General features: G+C 42.5%; 1 protein-coding gene across 1 annotated transcript; it reads right to left on the bottom strand.

Moving 5' to 3' along the window:
- Nucleotides 1–16,200: 16,200 nt before the first annotated feature.
- Nucleotides 16,201–22,094, bottom strand: nae1 (nedd8 activating enzyme E1 subunit 1). The gene is made up of 20 exons (XM_085806400.1): nucleotides 22,009–22,094; nucleotides 21,465–21,568; nucleotides 21,307–21,367; nucleotides 21,189–21,219; nucleotides 21,026–21,097; nucleotides 20,055–20,134; nucleotides 19,668–19,777; nucleotides 19,258–19,367; nucleotides 19,088–19,150; nucleotides 18,928–18,991; nucleotides 18,733–18,824; nucleotides 18,547–18,606; nucleotides 18,291–18,424; nucleotides 18,090–18,165; nucleotides 17,632–17,671; nucleotides 17,362–17,448; nucleotides 17,190–17,282; nucleotides 16,674–16,788; nucleotides 16,521–16,570; nucleotides 16,201–16,423 (listed from the first exon to the last, which is right to left on the bottom strand). Exons 1-20 carry the CDS (start codon nucleotides 22,056–22,058, stop codon nucleotides 16,314–16,316), a joined length of 1,602 nt encoding a protein of 533 aa, XP_085662526.1. The 5' UTR covers nucleotides 22,059–22,094; the 3' UTR covers nucleotides 16,201–16,313.

Here is a 22,094-nt window from a genome sequence, read left to right as displayed (position 1 = left end):
CAGCAGTGTACTGAGTTAGCTCAACACAGTGTGTTTTTGATGACAACACGCATGCAGGAAATGATACTTAAAAACCTAACCTACATTTATTATGTGATTTATATAGTAGTGATTTGTGCCAAAAAACTTATCTCTGGTCTGTGCAAGAGCGGTCGCTACAAGGAATGTGTAAGTGCAGTGTGTGTTTTAGATTAGAGATGGAAACTCATTCAGTGCGCAGTCACCTTGGTCAAGCCTCTGGGCCTTTTAGGTTCCCAGGAAACATGTAGGCCTAGTGAGAAGTCCATTTTAATCTTTGACCACTTTAGGCATCTCATGGTGTAAGATGTGTACGTGTCACTCTATTTGAAGCGATACTGTAAATGTTGTGTTCTCCTCTGAGCTCAAAGCACTTCCTTTATTGTCATTTCATTTCAACAAGCAGTGCAACGTCAGATGGTACGACTCGGAAGGTCGGCAGAGAATAGATATTATAAGAAAATAGAAAAACAACAGAGGAGAACCTGAAACCGATGATAGAGGCAAGATGGTAATACGCCATGAGCTCTGTTTCTTCTTCATGGGAGCTGAAGCTACGGGAAACACAATCTACTTTTTTTTTTATCAATATGTTAAACCAGAAAGCACTTAAGCTGTTCCATTTTTATTAAATATACACGCGCTAAAACTGTGTTTGTGCCCTTGTAATAAAATTCCAGTTGTAAATTGTTGCAGCCCCAGCCAGCGTGGCTGCAGAGAGGAGTGTCCGCTGGGGAGAGACGACCTTCACTGTGCCTCTGGTGACAGAGCTAAATCAAAGCTGCTGCTTGTTTAAGACAGCCACTGTACACTGGCTGTACGGCCCCTGGTGAATTATTTATACATGAAATGAAATGACCTCTGGCGCGCCAAAGAATGCACGGGTAGGGCAAGGACACAACAGACGAGAGAAGAAGGTAGAGGGGAGTTGGGGTGGGGGTGGGTGGGCAGAGCGGAGAGAAAGTTGCAGCCAGGAAGGAAGATAGAAACAGATGGAGAGATAGAAACTGATAGCTCAGCTCTCAGGAGGAGCCTGCAGGGGCTCATGTCTGAGGTCTTTCCCAACCTGTTGGAGCAGCAACTCGCTCTCTCTCTCCCTTTGTACGGTCATGATGTTGAATATCTGTCTCTGTGAGGACTCGTATGACTTTTACGGGCCAGAAAAGCGTCTTTACAGGAATGTTTGACGGTTTTGAGGTGAAGTTTAAGAGTATAGGCGCAGGTCAGGAGGTGAAGGTCCTCAGAGGCATAGAAATACTAATGTGAGCATGTGTGTAAGTGAGCGTGTGTCGCCTTGCAAGAGGCAGTTGCCTACTTACAAGCAGAGCAGTCAACTTTGATAACATCCACCTGAAAGCTATTCAAGCAGGATATTATGTTATGTAACACAGACACACACACACAGAGGGGGAGAGAGAGAGAAAGACAGAGAGAGGGCTGGAGAGAGTGTCACAAATACAGACCATTTCTGTCTCCTGCAAATTCCTTTCATACATGATTATGCATTAGTGAATAACTCTGAATTCAGTGTTAAGCAAGAGCCGGTACAGGAAGTTCATAAAGCTTATGTGAGGTGATGGAGTCTGAGAGTGTTTCGCCTTTGGCTCCAGATTCCTGTGATGCCTCATACTCAGATTTGACCTTTTAAAAAAATGTTGTTTTCACCTTAACATTGATTTAAAAAAAAAAAAAAAACCTTACCAACATGGTGTTAGTCATTATATCACCCACTAAATGCTTTAAGATTAACTGTTGCTGCCTTTGATGGCTTAGAGGGGATAAGACACAGATCTTAAACCACTGCATCTGGGCAGATCAACTCTCTCTCATGTCACTTCCTGCTATACTGTCACTGTCCAGTGACAGCTTTAGAAAAATAAAAGGATGTAGTATAGGGGTTCTGTTTGGTGTAACGAAGAAAACTGAATAAATCAGGAAGCATTACATTATAGGCTACACAGAGCTGACTGTCGCTGTGTACTGTAGATCTGAAGTTGATGGAGGATTTGACAGCTTTCAGAGGAATCTTGTCCCATCTGTGTTTGCCCATCAATCATCTCCACTACCTGCAATCCCTCTGAATGACATGACAGCTCAACACAGTAGCTGTCTCCTCAGCTGTTTGGTTAATCTATTGCTGGATATAGATCTGAATATAAAGATTTTTTTTTTGTTTTTTTGCAGTTTACACTCACACACTCTGAACCTGTCACAGGAATGTGTCACTGCTGTTTGCTACAACGCGGCTGTTTTCAACTCAGAGTCATAGGTATTCTACAAGGAGGTCAAATGATGCTGAAGACAATAAACAACAGATGCAACAGGAAGCAAAAACACGAGGAGATGTAATGTTGCAGTGCAAGCCGAGCTTATTACAGAGCAGTTGACAGAGCGGCTGACTGACAGGTATGGCAGCTTAAAACACATTCTTTTTTGAATCTGACTCAACACTGTCGTCACCCAGACCGACTAGTTTTAGGTGCAAACAGGCCCCTGGCGCACTATTGTACTTGAACCGACTCTACGGTATTAGACACTGGTGATAGTTGTGTGGCAGGTAGATGTGAAAAGTGCCTTTCTTATAGCAGCCGACTGGAAATAGCAGCCTGAAGCATCTGTCACCTACTGTCCAGCTGCTCCGGGCACATGGGGCAGCAGCAGCAAGAACAGACAAACACCGACGTACTACGAGGTTTTAAATCACTATTACGTTTTTCAAACTAAACAAAGAAACGTAGACGTGTCAGTGTTGTATAAAAGCTATAAGGCCCCATCGTGAATGAATTCCAGAAAAGTTGGATATGAACTCGCAGAAAAAAAGCTCAATATCTCTCAAATGAGTGAATGCATATCTGAATATTGTTTTACATCATCTGGATAGTGTTCTTTGTGTTCCTTTTGTCTTGGCCTGTCAGCTCCGGTTTAGCTGTGGACGACTCTGAGGTGCTGTGGCAGATCGTCATCCCAGCTTTTCATGTCCAGTTACTTCAACAGAGGGGGGGAGAGCCCGAAAGGGAGAGAAAGAGAGAAGGAGAGCCAAGGAGAGGGGGATTTTTCTTCTATTCAAACTTGTAATAAATAAGCATTTACAAGCTATAAACACATTAACGGTTTCTGCATTTTTGGGGAGAATTACATGTGTGACCACCATAACCATGGACAAGAGCATTGCAGACATTTTTTTTCTCCCTCCATACAGAAAACAATGATCATTTGTATAATAACACTAGTGCTCCTATCCAGCGAGGCTCCATATGAATTACACCCTAGTTAAGGCAATGCGATTTCCCCACAGATGACCACATATACCATTAATTTGCTTTTTTTTTTTTTTACATTTTGCAACGATGGGCATTCTGCGTAAGGAACATTTTCTATACAAGACTGAAATTCCTGCTGATGTTTTCAGAATGAGGCAGGCAGGGCCTCATAAAACAGGAATCCTTCCAGCCCTGGATACACAGCAGATACACATAAACATGCCCAACCCCCCAACACTCAACGACCACATTTCAAGCCTCATGTTGCTCGACGGTGCAGCCGAAGCCGTAGCTGAGGGTTATTCACTCGTAGTAGACATCAGAGTGTGTGCACTTGCTTCACAGAAGTATATTTTTGGTGCATTTGAAGTGAAGTGTGATGATGCACAAAAGGGACTGAGATAAGGACTGTGGGTTAGAGGAAGAGTGGGTGGGGGCATGGAGGGGAGGAAGAGGAGGGGGGGGGTCTCATTGTGTTAGCGTAACAAGGACTTCAAACAGGCCCCTCCCTCAGATGCACTTACAGAGAATCACTAGGCAAGTGTCGGGACCTCCTTCTGTCGCTGACCTTCTGCGCGCCTCATTAAGATCCCTTAACTTTGTCACAGATTCATCCCAACACACACACACATACACACACACATGCATACACACACACATATAATACACACAGTGCCCTGTGCCTCCACCCCCCCATGATGCCCCTGGCCTACGGCACTGCCATATGTCCACCGCACAGGCACTGGCAGCTCCTCAGTGCTTTGTACTCACACACACACACACACTCTCTCTCAACCTACTGCAACATGTGAGAGAGACCGTGCAGAATGTCACACAGGCAACTACAAAACACCCCGGGCCTTTGTTGGAAGATGGTGATTCGGTTGTTCCCATTACTGCTCGATACAAACAGTCCAAAAAACTGGAATAGACACGAGCACGTACACAGTGATGGAGCGCTGTCCTGAGAAAACTCCTCACATATTGAATTAGTTTGGCATTTCAATTTTTCTCCTCATGTAATGAAGAACATATTCCAGTTTATGAGGACCCTTCCTATATGCTCTTATTTTCAGGGGGAGGGTTGGCTGATGCAACTTTTTTTCTTCTTTACCAATAAGTATCAACACAAAGTCAGCCACACACTGTATGTGCTGTAGGGGAAAAGTATTTTGATGTAATCTATAAAAACCTTCCACTCTGAAAAAGATGGGCTCTTTCACCTTTGTTTTACACCACGAGAAATCAATAAACTGCCATATGTGGACTATGAAAGCTGTGTTGCTGCTGTAATGTGTAACCTGGTGTGCTGCACTGATCCAATCATACCCTCCTATAGTGTATGTTACATGTCACACCTTGTCTTCAGGCGGGAATCTCTGCAGCCTCCATCGGGTGACAGGGTACAGCAGCTAATCATTTGACAGTGCTGATTTTCTATCATCTATGTCATGGCAACCATTGACAGGAGTCCTGTAATGTATATATACCTTATCCAGGATTTTCCTCTTCCTCTTTTTTTTTTAAACTTAAAAGGATACTTCACTCAAAATCGATAATTCACCAATTGTCTACTCACCGTCATGCTAACTTTCGGAGTTATCAAAACGCTTTAGGAGTTCCAGGGGGGGTCCAGCTGGCAACGGATTTTCATATAATGGCGGCGGATAGAGTTCACTTTTGAATGGTCCAAGACACACACTATGAAACATCCAGATACCTCCATACTGCTCGTCCTACTGACCCAAGTGTCCTGAAGCCGCCACATGAAAAAGTTGTTCAGACGATTCAAAATCCGTTGCCAGCCGGACCCCCCCTGGAACTCCAAAAATGTTTTGATAACTCCAAAAGTTCTCCAAACCCTTCTTTGGCATGATGGTGAGTAGGAAATTGGTGAATTATAAATTTTGGGTGAAGTATCCCTTTAACTTGATTCTGCTTTAAAGGGATAGTTCAACATTTTGGCAAATTGGCCCATTGCCATAATCCCTATAGTCATAGCAGTAGGTTCGTTACCTTTAATTGTCGGTGCAAGCTGTTTTTAGAACGGCGGAGCAGAGCCGCGAGCTGCTCAGAGATACGCTACGGAGGCTCATTATGGGATTTCTTGGTTTCCCTCATCAAATTCATCAAATACACAATCCAAAAACGCCAAAATGCTCTCATGGGCCAATTTGCCAAAATGTTGAACTATCCCTTTAAACCATGCAATCATATCCATGTCATATTCCACAAATGATTGTAGGCTACCACATCAAATTGCAGATACATTTCTCATGCATGCATAGCTCGCACACATGGAAGTTGTTTTGGTGTGTGTGGAATGTGTTGACATGGACTTGAGAGGAAATGTCTCCATGCTGTTCGTTGTAAATTTAAAAAAAAATGTTGGTACCAAGATGATCATCCTGGACTGTACACAAGAAACTATAACTTTTTATGACGCAAATGACTGGCTAACTCTGCGTTGGCTCCCTGTGATGGAAATCTTGTAGTTTTACTCTGTAATAAGTCCGCGTGTTTGGTGAAGTGGGGAGAAGATATAAGAGCAGATCGGCTCTGTGCTCATTCGTCTTCTCCGCAAAGATGAGAAGCGACAAGCTGGCTGGGAATATTTTGACAGTGTAGTCAACATGACCATGACAAATGAAGACATACACATGATGTGAATTTGAGTTTAAGTGCCTTGTAAAATACAGACACACTTGAATAAATCTAAGAGATAACGAACTAATTACCTGCCATAAACAGTGTCATACTGCCAGGAAAAGCAAAAAAAGGAAAGAATGTAGGAGATTTTTTAGGTAAGAGTAGACGCACATGAGGAGAAATGACAGGAGGACGAGGAGGATAAAGTAATCAGTGAAATGGGTCTCCCCCCTTCTCCGCCCCCCCGCCCCTCCCCTTCACTGGGCGGCTGTGTCTGCTGGCAAACCGGCCAGGAACAGGTAGAGCCAGCAGAGTGACTCAGCACCGGGCACTGGGACGTGACCCAGATCCACCAAGTAAAGGCTCAGGCTGTAGCAATTGTGATGCACAGAAGTGTCAGGCAAAGCAGGTCAGGGCGCGCCATCACTCCAAACTCTTACTGACATTCAGAGGCAACCAAGGAATAGCTTCCCTGGCACTACTTAGCAAGAAAGCCAACTCAGCTGATGCTCAAGGGAAAAGCAGAGAGGGTGTGAGGTGGGAGGAGCTGCCCTGTGAGTGTGTGTGTATCTCTATGCATGCATGGATTTCTGAAGAGGTGACCTCCCAGAAAGGTTCCCAATAAGTTTCTTTCCAAAAAAACAACAATGGCTTATCCTTTCTAATTTTGCTGCATGGATACGAGCGCAGGCTGCTGACTTTCTCCCGACCTCTCCTGCATTGCTTATTAAATGCGGAGGCTTAAGGACAATGATACGATTACACGCGTGCATGTGCAAAAGAAATGGGCCTGCACCATTATGCACAGCATACATAGGTACGTACATCTGTATAGGTTCACACTAATATGAGATTACAGCCCCTGTAATCGTTAAGATCTTATTATAGGAAACTCGGAAAACAATGTTCCATTGTTCGGAGCGGTGGACGCAGCCTGCTACAGAACATGGAATGTAAAACACTCCTTTGAGATGAGACGTCCTATGTTTTTCTTCAAAGCACGCCTAGGAGAGGGGAAGGGGTGGAAAGAGGGAGGCATGTACTGTAGTGGGAGAGAGACGGAGAGCAGAGGAGGGCGCTGAGCTCTTCCATGGTGATTTGTGCTGAAAACAAATCACAAAAGTGTTGTTCTTTTGACTGTGTGACATGAGATACCCAAGTATGGTCAATACAAACCGGCCACTGTGGCATCCTGGAGATATCATTTTGAAGCAACAGTGAGAAATACAACTGCCTTGTCATGAGTTCGAGTGTCGATTTTGCATGATAATTATAAGAGTTCATCAGGCAAGATAAGACTGAGCCGCTCTTGTACAGTTACTGGAGGCTACAACGTGGCTCTGTTTGAAAGTAATAAAAAAAACCTGCTGTACTAGAATTTACTTCTCAGAACTTGTGTGTTCAAGATACACAAAAAAGTGAAAAAAAAGAAAAAAAGTCAGATCTTTATGGGGACAGTATGCGCTGGACTGTTTCTTGGCCAGGAGCAGGAGATTCCCAAAATATTTCCCCAAATGTCAACCCCTGTCATTCCTGGCCTTTCCAACTCAATACCTCAGTAAAATCAGGTCATGTGAAAATATGTCACTCACATGCATATTTACTCAATAGTGTGTTATTTTTCCATCCTGAAAGGGAGATGGACAAAGTCAAAAAGTACCTCAACAGTCAAACCATGTACCATCAAACATGATAAGACATTTATCATCATGTTTTTTTTCTTCTTCTTTTTCTCATTAATACATTCATTATTATTGTTTTGCATTATTCATTCATGTATGTATTTTTCCTTACTTCCTTATATTTACTGTTTAATCACTTACTTTTCATTATTGTTTAATTATTCTCTATGTTCTTGTTTTTAACTTGTAACAAATTTGGTTTTTGAATATGTGGGTGAGGTTTTCATATCTAAGCCCTTTGGGGTTTCATACCCCCCCCTTTGCACATCCCAGTCATGATGATTGTTCATGCTGTTTTAAATGATATGCTCGTGCAAAATTAAAAAAAATCCCTGTTGCATCAGCAGCACAGATTCACCGTGTCATCATGTGTAGATTTGTGCGTGCAAAGGATGTGTTTCTGCCGTGTTTTTGTGTGTCTCTATTAGATAATATTCTTACATCTCCTCCAATGATGTGCCAGGCCTTATATTCTCCCCACATGCAACTCCCCACTTGAGTCTGATTGCACCACACCCCCCCACCCCTGCTGTCTAATGAGAGGATTAGATCCCACATATTTGTTACAATCCCCTGTTGAGGTTACCCCTTCCTCTCCCTCTCTCTGTCTCCTCCTCCTCCTCCACTCTTGTCGGCCATAGTGCTGCGTTTATTGGTCTCTGTGGTTTAATAGAGTATCTCCTGGCCTGCTGACACATGCAAAGCACATTCACGCATGCTCAAAAACAACCTTTAAACGCCTACATACACCCACACATGTGGGCACATAAACTGAACGCACACACACACACACACACACACAAACCAGGGCATCACACAAGCAGAGAGACTGTGTGTAAGTGTTGCTGCTTTTATATGACAATGGGCCGGTAAATGGTGGGGCCTCTTGTTTGGCTCTCACAGGCTGATTGTTCTCCGTGGTCTGTTTGTGTCGGACGATGATCGGCAACATCATCCCAGTTTGTGGATTAAAGATATAAAGCTGAATCAGACCTGCCAGTATAATTACAGGCAGGAATCTGAAGAATGCTGTGATCTCAACTGAGCCTGACACTATGTATAGGGCCCCATGCAGCTGATTTACCCACTCCTGGAGCGTGTGTATGTGCACGCATGTGTACATGTGTGGGGGTTGACCTTGGTGTTACAGATGCCATTCGTTATAAATGGCTCCTTTTCCTCAGTCTTTCAAACATCCTGCCATTAAAAAAAAAACAAAAAAACAGACAGCAGTTGCTTGTTATGAGGCTGATTATTGGCGACTGATCCTGGAACAGTACAGCTGCATCGCTTCTAAATACCTTGATACCGTAACCTACTTTCTCACTGTGCGCTCGCGACCCACGAGTGTGCATGTGTTTCTGAGGTTTACCATACACCGCTGCCCAGACTGTTTCTGTGCTCTCCCCTCATCCAGAACAGAAAGAGGCCATGTCACTTATCTGAGGAATTCACCCTGAACATCTCCTCTTCATAAACACTCCCCTGTGGAGTCTCTTTCCTTCACACAAGCCTCTGGATCTCCACGGTGTGCCAACAGTTTGCTTTATGAATAGCAGAAACCAAAATTTATACAAAGACGGTGCATAACTAAAACAATATCCACCCTGTAAATCCTGCCCGGTCCGTAAACGCCACCTGGAAGTTTCACAAACTGCCACACATTGCTGACATAGTTCTCTGTCTTCGTGTTTTCAGTGTCATGGCTTCACCAAACAGGTGGTCGGTCGTCAAATGCCTGAATGCTTGCCCTGAAAAATGAGTGGAGATTAAGTGGAACACACGCAAACATCCCTCCAAATGTGTTTATAACAATGTGGTTTATAATGGTGGAGGAGTTTGCTCTACTTTCCGAGTCATGAGAAAGACATCGCATCTGAAGAAATTCCTCAGCGACCAGCTCAGAGCTCCCCTCTCCTGCTGTGACGCATCTCTCTCTCTCTCTCCCCCTGGTCTCAGGAATCACAGGGACTGACAATGGTTTGCTGAAGCGAGGAGATGATTTGTGATCTGGGTGTCTGACAAAAGCGTAAAAACACGCACAGATGTGGAAAAACACGAGGAAAAAGGTCGTGTTTTTTGCTCCAGAGTGGAATTCCAGCCACCTTGTTTCCGAATAATCTCAGCGATGAGGAGAATGTCATTGTACGACAACAGAGATAAGAACGGCACCTGGAGAATGTACGTACTCCAGACCTCAGTCATGTACTTGTCGGGAAAAGAAAAGAATATATGAGCAAAAAATGCTTTCACACACACAATGCTGTTACATAGTTTTCTTTACAGCTCTGGTCAAGATAATAGGGAGATATGAGCATCAGCTGAATGGCTCAAATGTAAATACCTGGACCAGGACCAGGAAGTTGTGATAGCTGCAGGTTAATCATTCAAATGTGTGGCAAACTGTTTATCAGTTGTGCGACCGGCCTGTAAAGTGTCGTGGTGGTCATCTCCTAGTGAATGTGTACACTATGTGCACATGGTGTATTTTGCACATGACACTGATGTGTGCATGTGCCTCTGAAGTAGTGTGAACTTAGGAGTGTAACGCGACACCCATGTCTCATGGGAGGAGGAGGAGGAGGAGGATGGGGGGAGGAAGGGGGAGAGCTGAAGGCCTGAACCCATCTGGAGATGCCGACTTCCAGACTCTGCGAGGGCCGGGGCTGCTAATGGAACATGAATCCAGATGAATAGTTTCTAAGTGTGTGCAGACAATAAACCAATTAACCCCCCGCCTGCAGGGACGCCACCCCAAATCAAAATCATCAAAATATTTCCCTGAATCTGTGATTGAGATTTGATGCAATTAGATATGTTTCACTGGAGACCGTTTGGTTTCTTATAGCAGGGTCGAAAATATTTGTTCTGTCCTGTTTCATACTTGCCTATTTTTCATCATCACACATACACAACCATACACGTCTTGGCCTGTGGTAAACATGTTGTCAGGATATTTAAATGTTGTGTATTGCCTGTCACAGCCTTCAGCTGTCAACGCTCATCTCTCTATCAATATTTATTGTCACATTTCGAGGACTGCGTGTCACAGAGTACACAAAGCAGCTCATGCTTGACTCTCGATCAACAATGTCTGCGAATACCAGAATATTTAGATGACAGTAAAGAAGAGAAATCTGGAATAAATTACACCCAGCGCAGATTTACAACTCTCCGTGTCGTGACTGACATCTCCACAAAGAGGCTTTTGGCAACAACTCCGGCTCAAATGATCCGATCCCACTGTGATCTGTGACTGCGCAACGCTATAGGCTGGGAAAGCAGCACCGACACACCCCTCTTCTTCTACTTTCTTCCCCCCTGTGTGTATGTGTATGTGTATGTACTGAAACTGTACTGTACTGCGTTTACACTGGGATGTCGACAGCTGGTTTGATACGAGGGACCGGCCGCCAAATACCTTCTTGCTTTGGCAGAGGTCATGTTTATGTACCTCCTCTACCTGCCAACTGTCTCATGCATCTCTGTGTTACATGGACTCATTAACAATGCATCTGGAAAGCATATAACCATTAAGGCCTGGAAGTCGGGGCAGCAGCTCCTCCCTCACATACTCGGGCTGGTTGAAACTGCACCAATCATGCACGTATAAACAAGTTGTAAAATTCTTACATGTATAATGAAACATGTTGGTTTATCTACACATGACATCTAGTTACATAATACTGAAAAAAAAGCACCTTTACAACAGATGAAAGGATCTTCTTCCCTTCAGAGGCGAGTCATTTGATTCTCACTCACATAAATCTTTTGTACGGTTTTACAGTTGTGAAGAAAGTGCTAGTGACCGAACTGTCGCTGTTACTCTCGAGTTGCCTTTACTTCCAGCAGGCTCTTGCATGTATTGTACATATGCATTCATCAGGCACAGCTCCATCTGTTTGTAGGAAGAATGGAGAGGCCCTCGCCAGACCCCTGAGAGGTTTAAAGTATGCCGGCCTCCTGCAGTCTCCCAGCAAGCCAGACTGAAAACTCAGCTCTGCTCCGGCAGGCCGGTTTTAATTCAGCCCGGGCCTCGTGAGGAGGTGAACTAGTTGGAGCGCGGCCAAGGGAACGGTTCAAACTAACAGCCATGAGCCATCAGAAGACATCACCCTCAGCCTCCTCGTGCATTTTGCCTCTCGCTGCCTTCGTTCTTCTCTTAAACACTGTTCAACACACGTTACCCTGTAATGGGGGATGATGCAGTAGATTGTGTGTATGTGTGTAGTGGGGGGTTTCATACAACTCTGATTCTGGTGGGGGATATCACCGCCAATCTGTCACCATTACTGTGCAGTTTTCCTTCATTTCCCTAAGCTGAGTCATCCAGCCCCTCCCCACACACACACCCACCCAACCCCCCACCTTCTATCTCTTTATTGCTGGAAGCCTCCAGTGAGAGTCATCGCTGGCGTTGTGGCCCCTCTGCAGGCTGTGCTTCTGATGATTTACTGATTGATTTCAGCATTAATGGCCACCACCCCCTCCTCGTAACTCCCACAAACAAACACACACAAAGTGAGCACACACACACACACACACTTCACCCATTGTCGATTCTCTCCTGTGGCTTTAAAGATAAAGCGTTTACAAGCTGAGCCTGGAAGCTGAGGTCTTGATAACACATGAATGCAACAGACTAGAGGCAGAATAAAGATGTGTTTGTATGAAAACTGTGAAACAGTGGAGAATAATTTATCCTCTAAATGATTATTATTTATATTTTGTGAGCAGCGGTGGTGGTGATGAGTTGCCACGCAAATCTGCAGCTGCCTTTCACATTCGCTTTTTTAGTGAATTCCAGCTCGCTATGTTGGGAGTCCAGCTCCAGCAACCTAACTACTTTCATAGTGTTGTTTCTGGCAGCAGCAGGGCCGACGATTTCAGGATTAAAGCTTTTAAAATCCCAAACTACCTGCTCAGCACCAAACAGCAGACAGACACGCTCAGCTGGTAAACACAGTGGAGCCTTCAGCCACAAACAAGGAGATATCAGAGCTTAAAAAAGGAAAAGAAAAAAGAGGGTAAATACTGGATTCACATTCACCAGGTAGCCAGATCAAAGATACTGCTCAAGGACTGTTGATTAACTTTAAAAGGTGATTAAACTGTGTGGATTTAGTGCTCACCACTTGTTTCCAATGCCCCCAGGTGGCCAGAAACAGAATCTATTGCAGGTTTAAAGCGTGACAAAACTTTTAGAGAAGAAATTACACATTCTTTTCTCTACAGATGAAAATTTCAGCTCATGAGAGATAAACTGGCTCAGTCCAGTTCACTGCAGGTTTTTGCAGCAGCTTGTTACGGCGGCCCTGAGAACATAAGAAAACACATGCAAATACACAAAGGTGCTGCAAATTGAGTCCCTACAACACAATGCTGTTGCCTGCAGACCCATGTGTGTTTGTACTGTGCATTTGCATGTGTTTTCTTAAGTTGCAGTGTGTTGAGCTCTCAGGGCAACGATAGCTTGCGGCTAACGCTGGCAAACGATGTGTAATGCTTCCCTGAATGTGGAGCTGTTTAAATAATACTGTAAATAATAATATATTAAACTCATCCTGGTTTACTTTAGACTGTATAGTGTTCTTGAGCTTCTGTGGAGTGGAAGTGTGTTTTATGGCCAAGTCACAACCTGCAGTCACACGATACCAGTCTGGCTAACTGGCTATAGTTTAGCAAGGATCAGATTATGGTATGACATTTAGAGAAATAAAACTATCACTGTGAGCTATGTGGAGTGACGTATATAAGAGAAAATTTAACATTAAGTAGACAAAACTGATCCGTTTGAAATTCAGTATCATGTGATGAAAGTGAAAGAAGAATTAAGGAGGTATGGGTCTGAAAAAGTCAGTACTGTCCTCCAAAATGTGGAATGACGTATTTCATATCAGTCTACTGGTTTTAATTAGCAAATAGCAACCACATGCTAAACAAATCATGAACCTCCTGCTTGCTGAAGCGTGACACATGCACAGGCACTTAGCGAATTACATAACATAGCCACATTTCTCATAGGGATATTTCATAATATCATAGTACGGGTCCTCTTTGTAGGAATGAATCTGAGCCTGACTACCTCGCCTAGTGGCAATCAGACAAAAACCTCTCATCCTTTCATACACAGAACCATCAGATGACCAGGTGAGCTCAACTGCGAGAATGTTTTCTGTAGCTGATTTACCCATTTTGGTAAACAATGACATAACTACCCTGTGATCCATTTCAGCCATTTTAACTCTTGTTTTGTGCTCCCTTCTCTTCTCTTTAATGGAGGTGAATACTACAAAAAAAAAAAGAAAAATCCCAGAAAAAAACTGGTGTGTGGGTGTGGAGCTGCACCATGAATTGTTACAGAGACAAAAAGGTCTCCTCGGCCTGTTTGTCCCTTTATTATCTCCTGTCTGTAACCATTATTATAAGAGCAGGGGTGTTAGGTTACAGGGAAACACTCAGGCAGCTCTGATAAAGCAGATACAGCGCAATAACTGAAGCCGTCCTGGTGCGTTTAAATGCCCACCACTGGATGTTAAGATGCTGACACAGCTGTGTGTGTACAAACGTTCAAAAGACACACACCACTAAAAAAAAAAAAAAAAAACTCATGACCCATCTGCACTGTAAAGTCTCATTTACATCCACTTATCTGGCAGATGCTTTTATCCAAAGCAAACAGATTCAATGGTGATTTTGAGGTCAAACAGGCGGCCCAGTCTAAATTCAGAACGTGAACATAAACACAGCAGGAAAGAAAACAAACAAAAATGTAAAATAGTTACATCAGAAGTGGTGATAAATAACCAGTTCAAATCTCAGAAGAATGAAACTCAACTTCCCAGAAAAAGAGCATCCCTCATAAACATCTCAACTCAATGCCAAATTGAATCTAGGGATAACATTACCCAGTGCACAAAGGTTGAGTAATGTAAATGTGTTTGAAAGGGAATCTTCTTTATTTCAGAAGTGGACACAGACAGAACTGGACACAACATACTGTAGGTAACATTTCCAGAGGCTTAGATGAGAACGACTATTCCACCTCCAATGACCCTCTGCATGGGAATTAACTGAGTTAAAGCTTCTTCTTTTTTTTTCTCCCAGTAGACTGTGTCTCAAACTTCACAAAGAGGTAAACTGTCTGGTTTGGACTAATAAACCTGGCACTGCGACATGATAATCTTCAGGAGGGAGGCGGTGGGTGGATGGATGGACACATGATAATCTGGAAGAGGCAGTGGACAAAATCTTCATTTAGGAAATGGCCAGAGAACTTCTTGGCAACCTGCTCTATCCTGCTCAGACAGACAGACGGACAGAGACGAGGGGAGCGTGTGTGTGTGAGAGACTGCGAGACAGATAGCTGCATGTGTGTGTGTGTGTGTGAGAGAGAGAGAGAGAAAGGGAGGGAGGAGGTTGGGGGTTGGAGAGTCTTACAAGGAAAAGATCTGCTAAGGGCAAATTTCCATTCTGCCAGTCTGGGAAAAAAAAAACAAATGACAAATCTGCACCAAGCTCAAGAGTTACATCACAATACCCCCCACAACATCACTCTCTCTCTTACAGGGGTCTGTGGTGCATATTAGGTCAAACTCTTCCAAAAACCAGTGTCTACACTTCTACGCATCCCAGAGAGTGACTGAGACTCAACATATTGGTTGATTATTTACATTACTAGTTTTTTGTTAACCTCCTACAACTAACTCTGTCAAAGGCAAGGGTCAGCGTTGAAGAATTGGTCACCGAACAGGTATGCAAAATAAGCTCGGAGCTACATGATGACCCAGGAGTGGTAAAACATGGAAGAGCGCCCTCTAGTGTCATTCACAGCCAACCAAAGTCAAGTTATTCCTGCCAGGGGGCAGGTCACATTCAGGGCCTCACATGCTTGTCAGCTAACATTTACTCTGGCTAAACAACTGTGTAATCCTTGTTTCAACTTTTAAACAAGACAACAAATCATGGTCGCTTCACTCTGGGTGTTTACAAGAGCATTTCTGAACAGTGGTGTAACTGAGCCGGCCCAACAGCTGGCAGATATGCTAGGGACAATTATTTTTTCCACACTGTAAAAAGGATGTGTGTTGGCTGCACCTTTATAGAAAAGTAAACAAAATTCAAGTAAAAATTTTGAAAGTATGTTTTTTTATAGCAATGCAAGAGACTTAAAACACAACATCTGTTTCTTCTTCCCCCATTTAAACCCCCCCCCAAAAAAAAACCTTGTTCCAAATACAACACAATAAAGAGACAGCTGTGATAAAGTCGACAAAGTGCTGCTACATTGTAATATGTCATCCATTAATGTGGAGTTCACAAATGAAAATACTACACATGAAGGTTTTGAATTTGTGTGTTTCATTTCCCGCTTTAGCTTTGTTTATTGTCTGCTGAGCACCAAACATGAACCCTCTGTGCTGCTCCCCTGATTTGAAGACGGCAATGCTTTATGATCAGTAGAATATTAAAGTCCAAACAGTTTCTCCATGAGAAATTATTTTAGGTCTAAGTGCACATATTTCTGAAGTATTCCCCTTCAAATGTGAGAACAATACCTTCTTTTTTCCTCCCTCTTTCAAAACCATGCATGCAATTTACAGTTTGGATTTATTGGAGCCAGTTGGATCAGTAAATGCATCTTTCATTCTCGTCCTATTTCCTCTGATATTTCTGAGAGAAACCTCCGGATCAGTAACTGAGTTCACAAACGGAAGGTGGCGGAGGTCTGTGACATGGCGTTGTAAATGAATGTGTTGCTAAAGGGCACAAACTGGTGGCTGATGATCTTGATGGCCTCTTGGGCAGCCGATCCTAAACAAACACAGTGACAACTGTTAATAAACAGCTTTGATTCGTGAGTTTACTTGTTAAGTGAGATATGCTGCAGAGTAACTCGGTTCTGATTTACCTCCCAAAAACGCTGCGACTGTGTGTGGCTCTGCTGCGCCGTATCGACAGCTGAGGGTGATGGAAAGGTTGCAGGGGGAAGAAAAATGAATAATCATCATCTGGCACAGTCTCTGGTCTACACAGTGAGGAGTCAGGAGTGGTGGTGACTTACAACTCGTGGATGTAGTCGTCTTTGATGTTGATGTTGAGGCTGTACTCCTGCAGCAGGCTGTTTACACACAGCTTCAGCTTACTGATGTCGTCTTCAACCTGGTAGTTGTAAACTCCTGGTGGAAGATATGACAAAGTAGAAATGATCTAAAAAAGCTTCTTTAGAGAAAAAAATAAAACATTCATAATACTGACAGCCTCTTTCAACATTGCAACATCTGCAGATGCATTGATATCGACAAGGACTTAATCTAAAGATCCAAAAAGGAATAGAAATGTCTAAGAGCCCATTGACTGCAGACGGCATGCTAAATGCCAAAACCTCTGATGCAACAATGTTCTTTCTCTGTAGATGGCATAAAGTCGATATGGTCTGTCAATGACTGAGGTACAGAAAATCTCAACCCTATCAACACAAAAGAACATCAGATTTTAAGTTGTGAAGTGTCAAATCGGCTCTTTGAGACAGTTTCACCTCTTCAGCCACAGGACAAATCTGTACGAGCGTCGTCTGTACCTGGGTAACGTGAGTGCTGCTGATAGAAGCGATCGACGGCGCGAAGCATGAGGTAGAAGACCATCTCGCTGTCTGGACTGTCCATGCATGAGGCTGCAAAGAAACAGTTATTATTAATCAGTGAATATATTCTGCACCACACAGTCAGATAGGAAATGTGTATCCGACTTACTGATTTCATCTTTATTCACTGAATCCACACTGTATTCTTCAGCCAGAGATCTGCAGCGCACCACCCTCAGAAAGGAAGCGTTCTTACCTAAACAGCAGCATAGACGTCCACAGTCAGAAATAAACCTTATTCAGGGGTGGAGGACTTAATTTAAAATAAATAACTCTAAAATATACTGTATGATATACACTTTGATATGTGAGCAGGAATATAACTTATTGTAGTAATATTAGGGCCAATAGGTTGTTGGTTAAAAAGAAGATTACTTACAGAACAGTTTGATGTCCTTATCTGAAATGCTCTCTGGTGGCTTGTAAGAAGACAAATCAAAAGTAATATGAGCAGTTATTCATTTTCAGTCAAATGCATTTTAAATGAAATCTATTACTATTTTAACTGAACTGATACTTATTCCGTTTTTTCATAGTTAACACAGTTAAATCATTAACAGCCTTCACAAGTTGGTTGAACTTGCCTTTCTTTAGTCTTTTAAACAGCTAACTGATTTTGATTGTTATAAAAACCACAATACTATAATCATCGCTTCAAGAGTACATACTGTAACTGATCAAATCTAATGTTTCTTAGCCACGGCCAGTTTATCAGAATAACAAGACTTTTGTTATAAGCAAACAAGAGATAAACTGTTCATTGAATGCCACGATTCTACCTTTTATCAGACTAACCTAAACACTGAGATTCAGTAAAGACATTAGATTACAGCGTACCTTTCCAACAGACTGCAATAAACACTCGACATGTTTAGAAACAGCTGCTGAATCCTGCATGGCCTTTTCCCTGTAACTGAAATCAAATAAAAACAAAACAAAACACAAATGAATGACAACACCCACATAAAACCATATTATTAACTCATGCACTGAACTTTCCTGTTGCTCTGACAGCTAACACTCATGTTCCACACTTACACATTTTGAAGGTTGATAAACTTCTGAGAGTCTGCGATCATATCTGGGATGGTTCCTCGTACAGGAAGACTTCCGCTGCCTTCGTTGTGGACAAACTCCTTGATGGCTCTCAGCATCACCCAAAAGGCCGTAGACTGACAAAGACATGTGAGCAGAATACACAACACAGTTAAAAAAAGAAAAAGCCTGTAACGACCGACTGGAAACTATGGTTCAGCTTTGTATATATTTCAGGGAAAAGGGAAAAAGTCCAAACCTGTGATGTGATGTTGTTACACTGCTCACTATTGAAGAGGTCTTCGACAGGACTAGGGACCTGCAGAAAACAAGAGACATTACAAGACACGATATAAAAACAGTCTATTAGGTTTTAAATGTGAGATATGTGACGACACGGTAAACTGACACAGTTTATCTCTTAAAAACCAGGAGCATTTGGTACCTTTGTTGGATTTAAAGCAGTGTTGACATTCTTAATAGCTTCCTCAAAGTTTTCTTCATCCTGTGGGACGCCGTTCTCATTCTTCAAGATCCCTGGAGGAACACAAAATAAAAAAGGAAATCACAGCTAAGTTTGAGTTTCACAGCCAAGTCATTGAGTTTATAGGCAACTACAAAACAGCAGGTCGACAGATACCTTCCCGGATAAACTGCCTGAAGGCTTCTTTCTCCTTGTAATTTTTTGGCGGTTGACCGTTATGCTACAAAGACAAGAGGGACATTTTACTTTACAGCAACACAAGCAAAAACTCAGCAATGGTATATATGACAGATACTCCACAGAGAATGTGCTGTACCTCAGTGAGCCATTTCTCCAGGTATTTAGCAAGAATGATGACCCACGGTGTGTGACTGTGATCCTGCAGGTGGAATAAAAATGGGACAATATTGTTTGAGTAAGGCTGACACGGTTTAAAATGACTGTAACAATGTGTGAACACACATGCACTGACTCCAACCTACACACCTTCTTGTCCATAGTATCAAGATCGTAGGACTGAATGTGGTTCGTAAATTCACCAAAAGGCTGGTCTAACCTCAGGTCCTCCAAGGCGTTGTCTGGGTGGGATTCAATCACTGGAGTAACAGATGATATTACAGTGTCATAAATATATATTAAAACAACCTCAAATTATCTACAACTAAAGAGCTACGCAGTAAAAAAAGGTTTGTCCCAAAAGGCTGGATAGAAGCTGATGTAAATGAGGAGGTAATTCATAACATTTTATTCATCACAGCACTGCATTAGAAATTCAAGGATTCATGCATTACACATGTAAAAGAAAACTTAGGGATAAATGTTGTTCTCTAGTGTTGTATCATTGTATCATCATTTGAAATCAGGATTTCAGATGAATCCTAGTAAAGTGAACTGACCTGTGTGCTCCCTCACCACTAGTCTCATGTAGCCAATGAGGCCGTAGGTTTTACAGACTAGGAAAGGTACCGAGGCGCTCCACAGAACTGCACCGAGCCTCAAACATGTGCTGTTGAATTGTAGAGATTATTTGACATGATTAATTGACAGAAAAATAAAAAAGTAGCAAATCATACAAATACAAAAACAGTTTCTGCCAAAGATGTCAAAAATAAAAAAAGGTAGAAATATCAATATCATCATCAAGTAAAGAGCAGGAAGTTCTGTAAACTAGTAGGCTTGATTGAAATCAAATAATCATACTACAGAAAACCATACACTAATTTCTCACAAACTCATGTTGTTACAATAATGGTTGAGAGTAAAGTTAAAATATTTGTTCATACCTTTCTGGCAAATGGACACCAATGACTACGGTAAACCTGTGGAAAAACTCTGGATCGTTGTCGAGAAGTTTATCTGGACTCTGCAAGAATAACAGCAAATGCAAGAGTGATGATACTGATACATTTACACTGGGTAATATGGATCTTAAGATGTATTTTAATGAATGAAAACAGCAATTCTGACTTCTCAGTATATGCACTAGGTCTTGTTTCTCTTTTACCTAAGCATTTCTCACTACTTTAAAGGGATAGTTCACCCTAGAATGATATTTCGCTCATTATCTACTCACCCTCATGTTGACTAAGGGCTGGAAGAATTTTCAGAGTCCACCGTCCCTTCTCTGAGTTACAGGGGGTCTTGGCGTAGCAGTGCATTTCAATGCAACGGTTGCAAAGGGACACCAGAGCTCTTCGTAAAAAAACACACACAAAAAAACATACAAATACCTCCATGATGCTCGTATGTAATGTCCGTCTTGTGCTGAAGCCCCAAATTGCGTAATTGTCCTGAAAAAAATTAATTAAGTCTATATTTTAAGCTTGTTTGTAGCGGAAGCTTCTCGAAGCTCCTCTTCCTGGTCGCAATTTGGGGCTTCAGCACAAGACGGACATTACATACGAGCATCATGGAGGTATTTGGATGTTTTTTTGTGTGTGTTTTTTTATGAAGAGCTCTGGTGTCCCTTTGCAACCGTTGCATTGAAATGCACTGCTACGCCAAGACCCCCTGTAACTCAGAGAAGGGACGGTGGACTCTGAAAATTCTTCCAGCCCTTAGTCAACATGAGGGTGAGTAGATAATGAGCGAAATATCATTCTAGGGTGAACTATCCCTTTAATATGTATTATTGTGATCTAAGTATTGTTATAATAATACTTTACACTATATAACTATGTGCATTTTCATGTCTCACTGAGACATACTAGTACCTATTGTGAAAACACCATGTCCAACTCTAAAAAATACCAACCTCCTCGACAAAGTTCCCAGAGACATCACTGTTAAGTTCTTGTAACAGCTCAGTAGCAGCCTGTGCTCTGTTCTGAAACATAAAAGCAAATGGCAATGCATTTTATTTTCATACTAAAAAAAAATCATAGTAAAAATAATCACAAAGAAAGAGCTACGCATACCTTTCCGATGCTGTTTATGCTCAAGAAAAAGCTGCAAGACAAAATGAAGCAGTTCATGAACACATACTGTAAGTAAAACTAAGACATAATTTAAGTTTATGAAGCACTGCTGCCTTACTTGTTTCCAACATCTTCCCCAGAAACTGTGTGACCATCAACTATGGTGAACGCTCCAATACCTGACAAACAGATCAATAACTTCTATCAGTGAAATGCTTCCATCAGCAGCTGCAGCATTAACACCATTATCATTTATAACGACAGAGCCATCAGTACCTGGGAGCACCAGGTTCTTCAGTATCTCTGTCCCAGTTGCTGTGGCGTTGATGAGACAAACATGTGCATTCTCCAGTGTTTCCTGACCATGGTCACCCCACAGTCTGAAAACACACAACATACAGAATTAAATGTATACATTGCCCTCTAGTGATTACATCCATCCTCACCCGCTGCTGCAACAACTGTAAACACAGAGAGCCACTTGACTTAGCAATCGGCATGATTAGCCTACCATCAAATCCAGTCAGTATATTTAAATGTATATCACATTATGTTTTTTAGACAAGATGGCAGTGTTGACAGTGAAGAAACATGAAACAGAGAAGCAGAGCATCCATTAACCAGCCCGTTTGCCGCAAAGTGTAAACATTAGCTGCTGTACCTACATCGCACAGAGCCCCGGCTAAAGCTAGGCAGCTAACGTTAGCATTCATGCTTCGTCATTTGTTTGTGCAGCGACCGCTCAAATAAAATACTCATAACATTGAGCTAAAGGAGAAATAAAGCAGTTTGACGAGCCCGTGCTGTTGTTTGAACGCACCTGAGCTGCCTGTCGTATTTCTGCTCCTTTGAGGCTTTGGTGGCTGCCATGGTCTCTGTCCAAAAACTAATGTTACAGGCGCATCT

This window comes from Trachurus japonicus, chromosome 3, assembly GCF_045865225.1.
Source record: "Trachurus japonicus isolate A0001 chromosome 3, Traja_1.0".
Classification (NCBI taxonomy): domain Eukaryota; kingdom Metazoa; phylum Chordata; class Actinopteri; order Carangiformes; family Carangidae; genus Trachurus; species Trachurus japonicus.
The sequence above is the reverse complement of the archived record's forward strand: the minus strand, read 5'-3'. Positions and strand labels throughout refer to the sequence as shown.